The sequence below is a fragment of the Rhipicephalus sanguineus genome, unplaced genomic scaffold (genome assembly GCF_013339695.2).
Source record: "Rhipicephalus sanguineus isolate Rsan-2018 unplaced genomic scaffold, BIME_Rsan_1.4 Seq271, whole genome shotgun sequence".
In the NCBI taxonomy this organism is placed as follows: Eukaryota; Metazoa; Arthropoda; class Arachnida; order Ixodida; family Ixodidae; genus Rhipicephalus; species Rhipicephalus sanguineus.
This window is the reverse complement of record NW_023614913.1, coordinates 44195-59412: the sequence shown is the minus strand read 5'-3', so window position 1 is coordinate 59412 and position 15218 is coordinate 44195. Positions and strand designations below refer to the sequence as shown.

Below are 15218 nucleotides of genomic sequence, written 5' to 3'. Positions count from 1 at the left end.
CACTGGAAAAGAGGCCGACAGCCCTCTTCTATGCAGTATCTTAGAATCAGCCGACAAAATTTTCTCACGTGGGGTGTCCTAGCTGCCCAGTGGATACCTTCGCACGTGGGCATTGCTGGAAATGAAGAGGCTGATCGCCTCGCTTCACCTTGTAATCATGATGACTGTGACTGCCCGGAAATTTCGTCAATGGTGGACAGCGCAGGTCTGCTTATAGGCCGCCACCTCCTAAAGCAGCACGCAGACCAGCGTGTCGCAAACGGATCGTTCCCTCCCCGTGTTCGTGGTCGTGGCTTGCCTCGTCGTTCCAGAGTGCTGTTATATAAACTAAGAGTCGGCTCATTTTGGGCGCGAACGCTTATTCCGTCAAGGACGTGTGAGCAGTCCGTTTGTGCAGCTTGTGGCTCCTGTGAAACACTTGAGCATCTTATATTACACTGTCCCGTGTTTGTTACGCAGCGGGCTTTGCTGATTAAGGAATATAAATTCCTCGGATTTAAGTGTGCGACAATAGACGATTACCTCTTTCCGAGAGGTTGTGTATCTCGACGCGACCAGGCCCATCGAGCTCTGCTGACCTTTATGGACCAAACAGATAAGGCCACCCGTTTATAAGCGTTGTGTGTGTGTGTGTGTGTGGTGTGTGCGCGTGCGTGCGTGTGGTGTGTGGGTGTGGGTGTGTGTTGTGTGTGTGTGTGTGTGTGTGTTTACCTACTTTATCCAAGTTTTCGTCAATTCTTTTTTACTTTCCTATCGTCTTTCCTGTTTCCCTCCTCGTAACTTCCTCTGTGTGTCCTCCCTGCTCCCGAAAGAGTAGGCAGGTGTTGTGCCCCTCTAGGTGGCAGTTGCCCAGCTTGCTCTCTTCCTCTTTATATGTGTCATTGTGTATCTATGTATGCAAATCAAAAAATAAATAAATAAATAAATAAATAATAAATAAATAAATAAATAATCGTATCTTTATGAGTACATAAGCCACTGCGTAAAGCTTAATTGGGTTTATTGCTTTGTATTTTTGTCAGTCCTTTAGTTTTTTGTTTGTTTTTCTCTGCCACCACATGGCTGAGGTGTGCGCGTAGACCGACCACGTATGTGCACGTGTGTTTTGAACTGCAGCGTATTCATTGAGTTTTGTGGTACCTTTTGGCTTAGGGCAGTGTATGTTGTGCGCCGTGTCCTGTGGTTATCTGGTGTGAAAATTTTCTAACACGTGGACGCCGGTGAATGATCTAGCAAATGTCAAAATGACCGTAAAGTGTTCAGGGTGCCGGGTAGGTTAGAAATGGAGGTTTGTGCGGATGAGAAAGCAGAACCTGACGTGTAGACAGTGTGACTTCGAGGCGAAAATGGAAAAATATGATCGCCCACAGAGGGCTCCCGATGAGAATCGCAGAGCTGGAATACGTTGGCGACAGAGCGAGAAAAAACTATGGCTATAGGAGAAAGGCTGAGGTCAGTTTGGGAGGGGCTATCGGAGGTCGTCAATGTGAACAAAGTATAGGCAGGTGACGGCGCAAAGATTAGGGTGTCGATGCCCTGTGCGGTAGAGGCGAAATGAGCCTATAATCAGGATGGAGGCATTTTATGATAAGTCAAGAGGAAGCACTTTACTATTTGAAGGTAGGTCGGGTTGCCTTAGAACGCGTAGTTATAAAGCGAGATTCAGTAATGCAAAAGAACAATACACACGCTGTAGGGAATTTAAGGAAACGAGAGAGCATGTTTTGACTGAATGTGGAGATATCCACCCTAGTGTACGTTTGGGCATGAGCCTACATGAAGCCTTGTTTTTTAGGGACAATAGAAATCTGAACGCGTCCGCAACAGAAATAAGTAAGAGACCATAAAAATATTGGCGGCAGAAAACTAGAGACAAAAGGACAAAAAAACGAAGGAAAAAAAACAAGGACTTTCTGCCGTAAGGGGCACAGCACTGGGTGTGAATTCACGTGTTTCTTTTCCTTTCATAGTAAGATCGATTTAATCGAAGGAGACAAGGCATTAGGCGTACATAAAATCACACCATCTCCGCTAAAGCGACCATGAGGCGATGCGAAGCAGCGTTTGGCATGTCGAGCCCGCGTTTCAGAGGGGAAGTGGAGAGGGGGAGGGAAGGGAGAGAGGGAGAAAAGTGGGAGAGGGAAAGAGGAGAGGGGGAGGGGAAGCGGAGAGGAGAAGTGGGAGAGGGGAAGGGGGAGAGAGGCAGGGAGAAAGTAGGAGGAAGAAAGTGGGAGAGGAGAGGGGAAGTGGGAGGGGGAAGTGGGAGAGGAGGTGTTTGTAGAGGGTTCGCGCATGTGCAGTAGGGGTGGTGACGCCGTACACCACCACCGGATTGAACCCCGCCATAACATGCTTCGCATCTAAAAAAACGTTTTTTTTTTTCTCGAGTCTGATGGTGTGTGCGTCATTTAGGTGACGCTCACACATCCAACCCGAGGGAAGAGAATCGCCACCCGAAGGGCTCTGTCTGCCCACATTTCTCTGCTCCGCCGCGCTTGAAAGTACATAGCCGGTGGCGTCTCGGACATTCACACTGTACTGTTACATCGCTTACGTTTGGGAAAGCGCTTCACGTCGCAGTGCCGACACCAGAGAGTTCTTCATAAGAACTGAATAGTTGCCGTCGCCACGATCGGCCATTTCGCGCGCAGTTACGCTTTCATCAGACGCCATGTTTATTCCTGTTAAATGCGAAGCATTTTAGCGAAATCTGCGACTGGTAGGTACCTATCTATCTAGAACCGCCTACGACTTTGTGCTCTCTGGCCGTTTCGTTAATCAGATGTATGCCAAAATTGGTATGGCATAGCATGAGCGTATTACGAACACATATGACAGGTCATAACATGAAAATCATGACATGCGTGTCATGAACAGCGTGATTTACATACCGCGGCCTTGGGAATCTTGCGGCCGTTCGGTTAAGTTCATATATATCAAAATGGGTATGGCGTGACAAGAATTCATGACAAACATAATGGTAGGTTCTAACGTGCAAATGATGACGCGCATGTCATGTGCAGCACGATTTACAGGACATGGTCTCGGGGCGCTAGCAGCCGTTTAAGTGAATGGATATACGAAAACTGGTATGACGAGACATTTCTTTATGACGTACATAACTGACACGTGGTAACATGAAAATCATGACATGCATATCATGTACGACATGATTTACATGCCACGATCATGGCGCACTCGTGGCCGTTTCGTTAGATTGATAACACCAAATTGAGATTGCGCGATGTGACTGTGTGAAGAAATGAATAACAGGTGGTAACATGAAAACCATGACATACATGTCATAATTTACATGCCACGCTCATGGTGCAGTCGCGGCCGTTTCCGTAGCTTGATATACACCAAAATTGGTATTGCGCGACGCGACAGTACGACGAACGTAAATGAGAGGTGGTAACATGAAAATGATGAAATGCATATCATGTACGACATGATTTATATGCCACGCTCATGGCGCACTCGTGGTCGTTTCGCTAGCTTGATATATTCCAAAATTGGTATTGCGCGATGTGACTGTTTGAAGAGCATGAATAACAGGTGGTAACATGAAAACCGTGATATGCATCTCATGTATGTCGTGATTTACAAGCCATGCTCATGGTGCATTCGCGGCCGTTTCGCTAGATTGATATACACGAAAATTGGTAGCGCGCGACGCGACTGTACGACGAACGTAAATGAGAGGTGGTAACATGAAAATCATGACATGCATGACGTGTACGACTGATTTACACGCCACGCTCATGGCGGACTCGTGGCCGTTTCGCTAGACTGATATACACAAAAATTGGTATTGCGCGATGTGACTGTGTGAAGAACATGAATAACAGGTGGTAACAGGAAAACCATGACATGCATGCCATGATTTACATGCCACGTCATGGTACATTTGCGGCCGTTTCGCAAGGTTGATATACTCCAAATTGGTAACGCGTGACCCGACTGTACGACGAACATGAGTGACAGGTTGTAAGATGAAAAAAATGACGTGCATGTCATGGTAGACGACGAATAGAAACAGCGCTAGACACGGGACGAGAAGAGGACACATACACGGCGCTGTTACGACAGAAGTCTCATGGCTAAGCTTCTCCAGACAAGCACTGTTAAGGTGTTCCGCTATGTAGACGACTTTTTAGTTGTTTACCAATTTGATGAAACTAACCCTCGACGAACCACTGGTGATATTTTTGACGTATTTCGGCGTGAAATGGAGCGACTAGAATTAACTTCTGAGTGTACGTCTGACGACAGGCTACGATTCCTGGATCTTGAAATGCATTTCTTGTCTGACCATGTCTGTTGGCGGTACGAGCCACGGTCAAAGAAAAGCCTTCTTCCTTTCACGTCCGCGCATTCCAAATTGGTCAAGCGAAGCATCGCTCATTCCTGCCTAAAGGCAGCCTTAACTCGCTCTTGTCACCACCAGGTCGACAGCAGTTTTACGCACCAAGTGCACCGTCTTCAACAAGCAGGCTTCCCTTTGCCCATGTTAACCTCCATCGCCGAGACTCTCCTTAAGTCGCTAAGAGTGCCCAATAACAGACAAAGCCATAGCCAACGTATCACGCCTCACTCTAGCACGGCGGTTATTCCCTACGTACATGAGGTTTCGCACAGGCTAAAGAAAGTTGCAGGCAAAATTGGTGTAAGAGTTGTTTTCTGCGCACGCGGCAAGCTGGCCGGGCTGTGCCGCAGGGTTAACAGTGATGGACCTAAGAAACAAGCATGCACTAAGAAACACGCTACGCGCTATGTGGAATGTGTTTCAGCTGTTGTCTATAAAATACCATTCACTTGTGGGCGCTGTTACATCGGCCAAACAGGCCGATGCGTAAATGATCGGCTGAGGGAGCACTCTTATGCTCTGAAAGGCTCTGTTCCTAGCCACCTGGCTGACCACTGTAAAGATTGTGGTTGTCGGCCGATTCTCGATAAGTGTGTGGTCATGGGGCGCTATAGCAAGCAGCGCGAACGCGAGATTTGCGAAGCCTATCACATTCAACAGCAAGATGTTTCTTGTGTTAGCGTACCCTCAATTTCGCTTCATGCTGTGAAATTAGATATCTGAGGTCCACTGATTTGACAGGCTCTTGATTATGTTTGCAGTTTGGCCTTATCACATGGATGTGCACTTTGGTGTATGTTCCGTGTTTCTGCGCAGACACCTGTGTCCTATATATTGCATCGTTTTTGCAATAAACATTGGTTGTTAGTTCAGCGCCGTGTATGTGTCCTCTTCTCGTCCCGTGTCTAGCGCTGTTTCTATTCGTCGTCTACCATGCAGAACCAACCAGCCCAATCAAGCACCTTGTTAAAGTGCATGTCATGTATGGCATGATTTACATGCCATGTTCTTGGTGCACTCGCGGCAATTTATCTCGTTTTGATATACACCAGAAGTGATATTGCGCTATGTGACTGTATGACGAACATAAATGACAGGTCCTAACATTCGAATCATGTTATATGCATGTCATGTACGGTATGATTCACATGACACTGTCATGGTGCGCTTGGCCGTTTTGTTAACTGGATATACCAAAAAATGTATGGCATGATGCGAGTGCGTCATGAACATAAATGACAGGTCATGCATTGTATACCAGAATATACGTTCATAAGGATGGTATATACCAGATTGTGCATGCATGCGTGCATGGCAAAAATGCGATATTGTGAACTAGATGCCATGGCATGAATGATTTCATTTGGCTCAAGGAGAAACAAGGTGATGTGTGCAGCTCTTTGCTGGCTCCTTCGCATTGCATCGATTCCCACAGTGCGTGGAATCTGCCCGATTTTTTTCTTACTGTGATTGCTTTATTGTGCTGCATAGAGGTTGGTCCTGAAACTATAAGGTGACTAACGCGTCATTGTCAAATTAGTCAGGTCTGAAACGAATACCTTTCGAAAGCGCAGCTGTTTAAGGCCGAGGTTAATCCCAGCATAACGTAACGCAGCTCTTAGCGATACATGCCGCGAAATGGGTCAAGCGCCACTACTCATTTCCGGCCCAATAAAGAATGAAGAAGAACTTTATTAAATTTCTTAGCGAACCTCAGGCACTTTGGCCGTTTCCATCTACGTATCTATCTATCTAGCCGCCTACTGGGTGCTCCTGGTCGTCTCCATAGGTTGTAATATAGTAAAATTCCCATGGCAGAGGATCAGTATATCATGAACACGATTCACTTCTCATGACATGAATAACGCGAAATGCCTGTCGCGTACATCATGAAACCCTTTCTCTCAGTCACGTGTGGCACAAAGCAGTGTTCGTGTTTTGCGGGTATGTGCCACAGGTAATGCAGAGTGTCAATCAACACAGTAACCGCGAACCACATATTTACACGCGAGGAAGTGATAATAATAAGGATAGTAAGGGTTTTACGTCCCAAAACCAAGACACGAATATGAGAGAAGCCGTAAAGAGGGGCTCCGGAAATTTGCATCATTGTTTAGCGTTCTTTGACTAGTGTTCAACCAGTGTTCACCAGTGTTCTTTAATGTGCACTGACATTGCACAGTACACGGGCCTTTATCATTTCGGCTCCATCGAAATGCAACCGCCGCGACCGGGATCGAACCCATCACATCGGATCAGCAGCCGAGCACCGTAACCGCTACACCACCGCGGCGGACGCTAGAAATTGAGCGAGCTAAGACATAACACCCCTGGAAGACGCTCGACTACCATCCAGTCGTTCACCTTCTCCGCAATATGGTCAACGTGGACTACGCAGAAACCGGGATCAATGCTTCCTACAGTAACTCTGCCAAGGGGACCTTGACCCTCATTATTACCGGAAACTTGAACATCGATTTATCAAACCAGCAACGTCTGTTTCTTACGCTGCATGAAAGACGGCTAGAATGTGAACTGGGCATCACAAGAACTTGTTGCCAGATCCATGACAGGAGGCATCGTAGATCATTTCTTCTTAAGAGGCATCCACGATTTCAACCAGCTGTTCTATACCTCGCACTTCACTACGCTTTGACCTTTGTTAGAGGCGATCACGAATGGATCCAATAAGAAGTCCTGTCCTGCTGCTGGTCTTCACTGATCTCGGTGGTGACAAGAACTCCCTAGAGCCCCTTCCACACATGCATACGAGTTCGTGAAACGTGCGTGGGTTGTCCGTCGTAACGGACAAGTACAAGCATAAGTACTGTAACAACTGCAATTGTGACTGTATCGTGCGTGCATTGCACCTGTGCGTGCCACTCGGCTGGGTATGTATCGAGGAAATATTTCTGAATAAAGCTTAGTTGCGAGTAGCGCGTGTCTTGTGCATCTGTGTTCCTTTTGCCCTGTTCGAATTCGTGCTATCCAGTAGGGAATAACATAGTACCACATATCAGCTTACCGCGTCTGGTCTTGATTAACACCCATGTTGCTGTTGGCATCATTGCGCATTTGTAAAACCACTGGTTATATAATACATGTGCGAACGGGAACATTGTGTGCGATGCCATTTGCATATTTCTCTGTCGTCATTGTGTGACGTTTCGCTCAATGTGAAAAATTACGCCACAGTCACTTTCCCGCGCATGCTTCGCATAACATCGATTCCCACGGTACGTGGGATCTGTCGATTTTTTTGCACATAAGATATCCTAGTGCATATGGGTGGAGCACCTATTCCAGGGCCCCACTGGCTTCAGCGGCTTGCCGGGCCTGGTCTAGGGTTGCCAGCTGGCTTCTCAAGTCCAGGTCGGAGAACTAGCCTAGCGGGTACGTGTCACAGAAATTTGGCAGGCACCGCCACTTACAGCCGCTCCACGGAACGGTATGATCAAAGTCAAGTATGTGCACAAGTGGAGGATGTGTTCAAAATAACTAATGAAGGATTCACCGGCCGACTGAGCTCGTATGGATAAACGCTGTTCTTGCAGCTTACGAACGGCAGGGCGGCCTGGCACATCGATAATGGCGGTATTGAAATAGGAGCACGTCGGAAATTCTGATGCGTGGTTGACAGGCTTGCAAGGCCCGCGAGGTCGAACACCAAGTTGCTTTTCCTGCTTCGTCTCATTTATTGGGTACGCTCGCGCGCTCGTAAATCTCGAGCAAGTGTTGCGCGTCTGTGCCATCCGTGCCAGGGATGACAGGTGGGTCGCGCACACGATGGATACCGGGACATGCGGCTGGTGCGGGAGAAGGGGTTTGCTAGGCGGCGTCTTGAGGCGTGTGAGATGACAATGTACGGGTCGAAGCACTACGGGCATCAAAGTGGGACCAAATTGGTTTTGAGGGCAAAGCACTTGCCACCAATTGCGAAGGCGTTTATTAAGCCCTGGTATAAGAGTCGACCGGTAGGTTGATGAACGGCTTACTCCTCGGACCCCGAGAGGAAGCGGCGTCCACGAGCAATGGGTGGTAGAGACAAACCCACTAGATGTCACTGGAAAGGGTGACCCATGATAGCGTTTGTTCCTCATCGCCACAAGTGCAATTTCATGGAATGTGTCTTATACTACAGTCTGAAAATGTTTTTGGTAAAACGCTTTTTAATTAACAAGTTACAATTACATCATTTTAACCAACGATAACAATCAATCTTAGTGCTGGATAGGTGCGGAACTACGCGCCGTGGTGGTCTAGTGGTTAAGGTGCTACGCTGCTGACCCGCAGGTGACGGGATCAAATCGCAGCCGCGGCGGCCTTATTTCCGATGGAGGCGAAAAAACTAGAGGCCTGTGTACTTAGATTTAGGTGCACGTTAAAAACCCCACGAGATCAGAATTTCCGGAGCCCTCCACTACCGCGTCTCTCATAATGAAATCGTGGTTTTCAAATTTGGGTTTTTGGTTTTGTTAAACCCCAACAATTATGATAGGTGCGGAATTGGTAACTAATGCAGCAACCTCATTATGTTCAAATCACTTGTGCCAGTGGGCGCACTTTTAGTGTGCCGCCCCATCAGTAATATTTTCCAACTATAGTCTAGATTACGGAGTAAGATAAGACAGGAGCGCCGACTCCGCAGCAGCCCAGCGCATTCGCTCGGGACAATTCGTGCAACGCAGACGCGGCGGTCTAACTCATTCTTTTGCTCTTCTCCTCCGCTCCCCTTCACGCTTTGGCACATGCTTTCCCCTCTCCTTCCGTTTATCACAACGCGTAGCGCCATCTGTCGAGGCGCATGGGAATCACTCAACGCCTTGGCTCATGAGCGCATGCGCTTACTGGCGGAGGCCTGCGACGGCGGCGGCGGGGAACGCCACGCGGGGAGCAGACGACAAAACGGGTGGCAAGCAGACGCAGGAACGCGGCGAAGCGTGTCCGTGCACCGTTGCTATAGCAACGACAGAGGGAATCCCCGCCCGTGGCTCCGCTCCACGACGGAGTTTCTCCTCCGCCACTTTTCTCCATTCGTAGCGCCATCTCGCGAACACGCCGTGAGGAAAGATCTGGCGTTGCACAAGTGTCCCTTCCCGACGAGCGGAGTCGGCGCTCCTGTCTTATCTTACTCCGTGGTCTAGATACTCTTTGTACTGCTGTCGCCAGATATAGCTACTGAATAATAGAAAGTAAAACGGTAGTCCTAGCGCTAAGAGATAAGAAATAGAATTGATCAGGAACCAAACAGAGGTACCAGATATTCTAGTTTATATTTAGCGAATGAAGTGAATCTGGGCAGGCCACGCCATGCGTAGGAAAGACTACCGCTGGTCAGTTACGGCAGCAGCATAGTCACCAAGACAACGGAAACGCAGTGACGTTAGTGAGTCACATGGAGTGACGCAATGAAGTTCGCAGCGATGAATTAGAATCAGTTCGCGTACGTACGAGTAAAATTGGGATTATCAGGGAGGCTGACATGCTGCAGTGGGCATAGAATAAATAGGGTGGTAATCAGATGAAAAGTCATGAAACGTCAAAGGCCACTCTACATTTAGCTCGCACGACGGGCACCGTTTAATTGGCGTCTTTGACTGTGGCTAACGTGTGCTGTGTCCGCTTATAGATGTACGTCTTTCGTCTTCCTTGCAGCCTGCATCTATGGCAGCGATTGGCATGTGGCCAGCGCCGTGGTGTCTAGTCCCTACCGTGCCTTCTCCGCTGACCGCATTTCCGCCCGGATAGGCGTCCACATAGGGCTGAACAGCGTCAACATCACTTTGCGTGGTGAGTTGGTAGCTTTTGCTCATCGGAATTGAAAATATGGCTTTCTGACTGCATACGACGGAAACTACAAGGACCATATAGGATGACACAAGATTATAGCGGAGGTTCCTACGACTTAATGCCGAATGTATTCTTGAGAGACTTCTTAAAAAGCATACAGGCTAGGAGCATCATGTGAATATCTGGCGAAAGGCAATTAAAGGGGCTGTTTACCGCTCAGAAAAATTTTTCTGATTGTGGTGTAAATTAGAAGATCGCTCGTCACATCGGTGGCAACGAGCACGCATTTTCCCCATAAAAAATGAATTATATTTTTACTTTAATGCAGAAAATTGTGAAAAAATGACCGCTAGCGTCACCCAACAGCGATGCGGTCAATCTATTGGTTGGACAAGAAATCCTCGCAGGTAGATCCATTTTGCTTAAAAACAAGCATGTATAACTTGAAATTGTATTTTACATTTTTTTTTTTCTTACGCATCCAAAAAGGCGTCGGGCGGCGGTGCTTGTGGCGCCGTCTTCGATTTCCTCAGCTTCAACTCATGCGCTATGCCACGCGGCCCTCCGCACTGGTCGTACTGTGCCGCTGTATTGTTGTTAGGATGTCTCAAATGCGCTGCGCTGTGAATGCATGCATTTATCGTCTCTTTTTGATGAATGAACTTGGTTTGGATTGCGGCAGCAGTGCTAAAATAACGCATAGACTGCGATTACAGCAAAACAAGTGTTTTGCATGCGTATAATAAGGCTTCAGTTAACCGCTAGCGCGCTGAAAACAACTGTTACATTTATTACATTAGTGTTCAGCGAAAATAAAGTAATCCTACAGAAATCACATGTGCTTTCGGTTTTAATTTTTACCGCCACTACAGTCGTCATCGCGTCCACCAACCAGTGTTGTGGGCACGTTTCACGCCAATGGAAGAACACCGAACGCAGATCGAAAAATTCTGTTTTAAAAAAATCTACTCACTTTCCAGAGAAACCGCTGCAAGGTTGGACACTTCAGACGATACGCTTTCTATTGCAGTACGAAACAGAAAAGCGATGAAGGATGCTAGACAGTCGCTTTAAGCCTCTCGCAACTTTCGACATTACACACCTTTTCACAAAGTTTAAAAGTTTTATCGGCGATCCCTTTCGAGTCAGCTAAGCTGCGCTGTGTAAGTTAGCTCAACATAAATGCTCGATCGTTTCCTGCTTGGCTGGACATTGGCGTTTTAGTTCGCCTGAACACCACCACGTACTGTATGGACCTTTACAATTAAAAAGTGCCATAATGTCTTGTGTAGAGACGCGCGGCTGTACGGTGCAATAACAATTGCTCGCTCGCTAAAGCTTCACGAAGAACGCCGTGCGACAACTTCTTGCTATGCTGCCTCTCCAAGAAAGCGGGAACAACAGAAGACAGCCTGTGACTCCCTTGCTCTCGGGTTTTACGGAGCTGGTACAATTAAGATAGCCACCGGTGTTCTGGTCCGCATCCCTGAGTCGACGGTGTGCCGTGCAGTTGGAAAAGTGACTCTTCTCATCGCCAAGCACCTGAGCCCGACGCTGGTGCGCTTCCCGCAGTCGGCGAGATTTCCTAAAGTACTGACTCATCTTCCGACTACAAAACATGCGGACGATCAGAAAAATAGTAGCCCGAATGAGCCAGTCATGCAGTACATGTTGCGCTCACCAGTTTCGTGGTGCTCTCGCGTTGCATTTGTGCTTGAGGCTATTCAATTGAGATGTTCGGGCGGTGAGAACCGCGGTGCGCATTGCACGTCTTCGTGATTTCCATCCAGGCTTTTTTTTTGCTCGCCACCAGCACAACATCAGTTTATTTTTGCGCTCGATGGTGTGCTTGTACTTCTTAACGTAAGCGATCAACATACTTTTTTCGCCTTCAGTAAAGCGTGGTTCTTACCTTGCGTTGAGCTCTCTTATTAGGATAGCGAACGTAGATTCGACATTTCAGCGTGAATGCCCGTTGACATCATAGCGATGTCACTTCAACAGTTGCGCGGTGGACGTCGCTTGAGCCCCAAAACATATTTTCCTTGCAGTCGATGACACCTGTGGTCACTTTTGTCTCGCGCTGTGCTTCGGTTTCATTTTCAAATTGGAAAATTTTGCGAGCACCCGTGTGTAGCAAAGAGCTATAACGAAATCTGACGCATTACTCATAAAGAAAAGCTCCTGCTCTTTGGGGTGCAGTCACTGGACCAGCACGAATTTTTCTGTAAGTATGAAGCTTCTGTGTGGAGTCTTTTGTAGCTATGTTATACACAAAAGGGTGGATGAACCCTTCTTCCATCTTGCAGGCTTCTACCTAGTATGCCTCTTTCATTGTCATTGTTCTCGACGAAGCTCACAGCAAGAAGATATCCTGACCCTCGTTTTTTTCTCTACTTCACCAAGAATCAGAAGCTCGACCACAGCCGAGAAATATTTCACACTTCCTATTAGGGCTGGCTCGCCAGGTTCTTTTTCTGGGGCAAAATCCCGCGCCGTAAGTGTAACCTTAGTTCCAGAGGCGACCGCTACAGGCGCAGCTGTTCTTCGAACGCCTTGATGATGATATTGACCCACGCAAAACCACATATAGCATAGCCAACTGTAGTATGCGCGTGCTCGCGTGAAAGAGAAATTTTCTTCCTCTTGTTCTTCGAGTGCCTTGATGATGACATTAACGAAGGCAAAACAACATATAGCATAGCCAACTGTAACATGAGCAGGCTCGCGCGATAGAGAAGTCTCCGTCCTCTCGTTCTTCGAGAGCCTTGATGATGATAATAACTCAAGCAAAAGCACATATAGCACAGCCAACTGTAGCATGCGGTGCTCGCTCCACTCCGGCAGTGCGCTTCGATACTAATAACATGAACGAAGAAGACAAGGCGGCGGAGCGGAGGGCTCACAAGGCAGCAGCATCGCGGGCTCGCCGCGAAGACCCTGCGGTGAGAGCTCGGGAGGTCGCGGAGAGACGTCAGCGTCGTGCGGACCCCGAGATACAAGCCAGCGAAGCCGAACCAGACCACACTTCCGCCACAGTTGCAAGTTCTGCGACCGTTGTGGTCTTGTGGTTCGACAACAACGTGACCACAATCGCTACTATAACAACGTGTGACGTCTTTATATGAAAGTAGGGGAATTGTATGGAGAATTCACAGTTTATCCGATTATTTCTAAGCCAGCTCCTCAATCATCATTCACTTCGTGGATATGGCGTGATTTTTTTTCTTCTTCACCTTTTTTGTTGGATGGCGACACCCACATGGGTATCCAAGAACTTGTTTTTTTATTTTATCCTTTACAACTGTGACCTATACCGCTACAGGCATGGTCGTAGGCGAATAAAAGCGCGAGTACCTCGAAAAAGAAAAAAATTGGGGAGGGGTGAAGCATGCAGGGAAGGGGTTTCAGCTCCACTAACGTGAAACCTGTGGAGGGGCGAAGCATGCACTGTGCGCCGGTGTTTCCCACACAAATATCACTGATAATGGACAATGAGAGACAGAAGAAAGATTTGACACAGAGACTCGAAGTCCGCTTTTAGTTAACGTGCACGCTGCGAATCTTTATTGTTCAACTACGCACAAGAGAAATCTCCCAGCGGCACTGCATTGGAGGTCACGATCCAGTGCCTATATAAGCGCGGTGGCCGTCAACGGTTGTGCAGCGCGAGCAGTCGGTTTTTTCAAGAAACTCGCTAGGAGACGCTGCCTGCGCCAGCGTTGTCTCTCGCGGTGGAGGGCGCGTTATCGTTCCTCGCGAGCTGGTAGTTGCGCCCTCTCTTGCGCTCAAGTAGATGGACACGACACGACGATGGAAGCATGCAAATTGGTCACGACTATTCACTCGGCGACAGCAGACGACGACGCACTACCGACAAGCCGAAACCCTAAGGTGCTTCGCCCCTAAACCTGCCATATAACTTGTCTCGGCAACTTTCAGGCCCGGGCGGCGAGCATAGATATCCCAGCCTGCGAGAACAATAGACGATGCACCAACATGCACCGACTAGCCCAACAGCAAGTTTTACCAAAGATAACAGACGATGACGATGACAGAACACAACATGAACCAACCCTTGCTTCGCCTCTCTACGGTCAAGCCCATAAGGAATCTTGGATAAACGTCCCGCTCTCGCACGACGACTGAAATGAGTGGAGAACGGACGATTTTCAGAAGCAACACTGCGAGTGACAGGGGCGGCGGCGTCCATCACGTGGATGTCAAATGCAGCCCGTTAGCAGCTTTATTACAATAATCTTGTAGCACTTCGCGTTGATGCGTATTTCGAAATATGCATGCTGTTTTTAACACGAATGTTTTATGCCGGGGTTCACCAAGTACATCCGTTGCGTATATGGCGTTGATAAAATGGACGCCAACGGGTGGGAAAGAAAAAACCAAGAAAACGATCGCCTGCTGCGAATCGAACCCTCGACGTTGCGGCCGCGACGGTAAGCGCCCGACGCTAAACCAACTAAGCTACCTTGACAGATGCTGGACAACTCACGAACGCGCCTTATATCTCTCACGCATTCTCTCTCGCACGGTGCTCTCTGTTGGCGGTGTAGGCAGGTGGCGCGGAGCGGGGCGGTGCCGCCGTCTGTGAGAGGTGAAGAGAAGTAATGCGTCACGATGGACACCTACTAGCGCTTAATCCGAGATTGCGCGTGATATCGGAGCTGATTTTTAAAGCGTCTCGATACCAGTGAAGGACACTGGCCGCGCTGGCGTCGCCGAGGCACCCTAGGCACAGTTACGTTGGTTGCCTTTCGCTTCGTGTCAGCGTGCGCCGGCTCATCGCAGTAGTGCAGCTTCCACATGCACCAACGGGATTTCTCCGTCGCCGACGACTTCGATTGCGAGAGCACCGACTAACAAATCTTCTGCAATACGCGCTGCAGAAAGGACACGATTTCGACGGGCGAATGTCGGTCCTTGGTGGAGAGAGACACAAGCCAGCGGGACGCACGCGTTTACGGCTCAAGCTACGAACCTCTACGAACTAGGCGTCGACATGGGTGCATCCACGCCAAACGTGCTATAGCTGCCAAACACG

At 48.4% G+C, this 15218-nt stretch overlaps 1 protein-coding gene across 1 annotated transcript in view; it reads left to right on the top strand.

Moving 5' to 3' along the window:
- LOC119376904 (dual oxidase maturation factor 1-like) overlaps positions 1 to 15218 on the top strand; it is a gene marked incomplete at its 3' end in the record, with an annotated part of 236896 nt that overhangs the window by 187897 nt on the left and 33781 nt on the right. The window contains exon 3 of the mRNA XM_037646574.1: positions 10025 to 10159. Within this exon, the coding sequence (XP_037502502.1) occupies positions 10025 to 10159 (135 nt within the window). The remainder of the gene's footprint in view (positions 1 to 10024; positions 10160 to 15218) is intronic.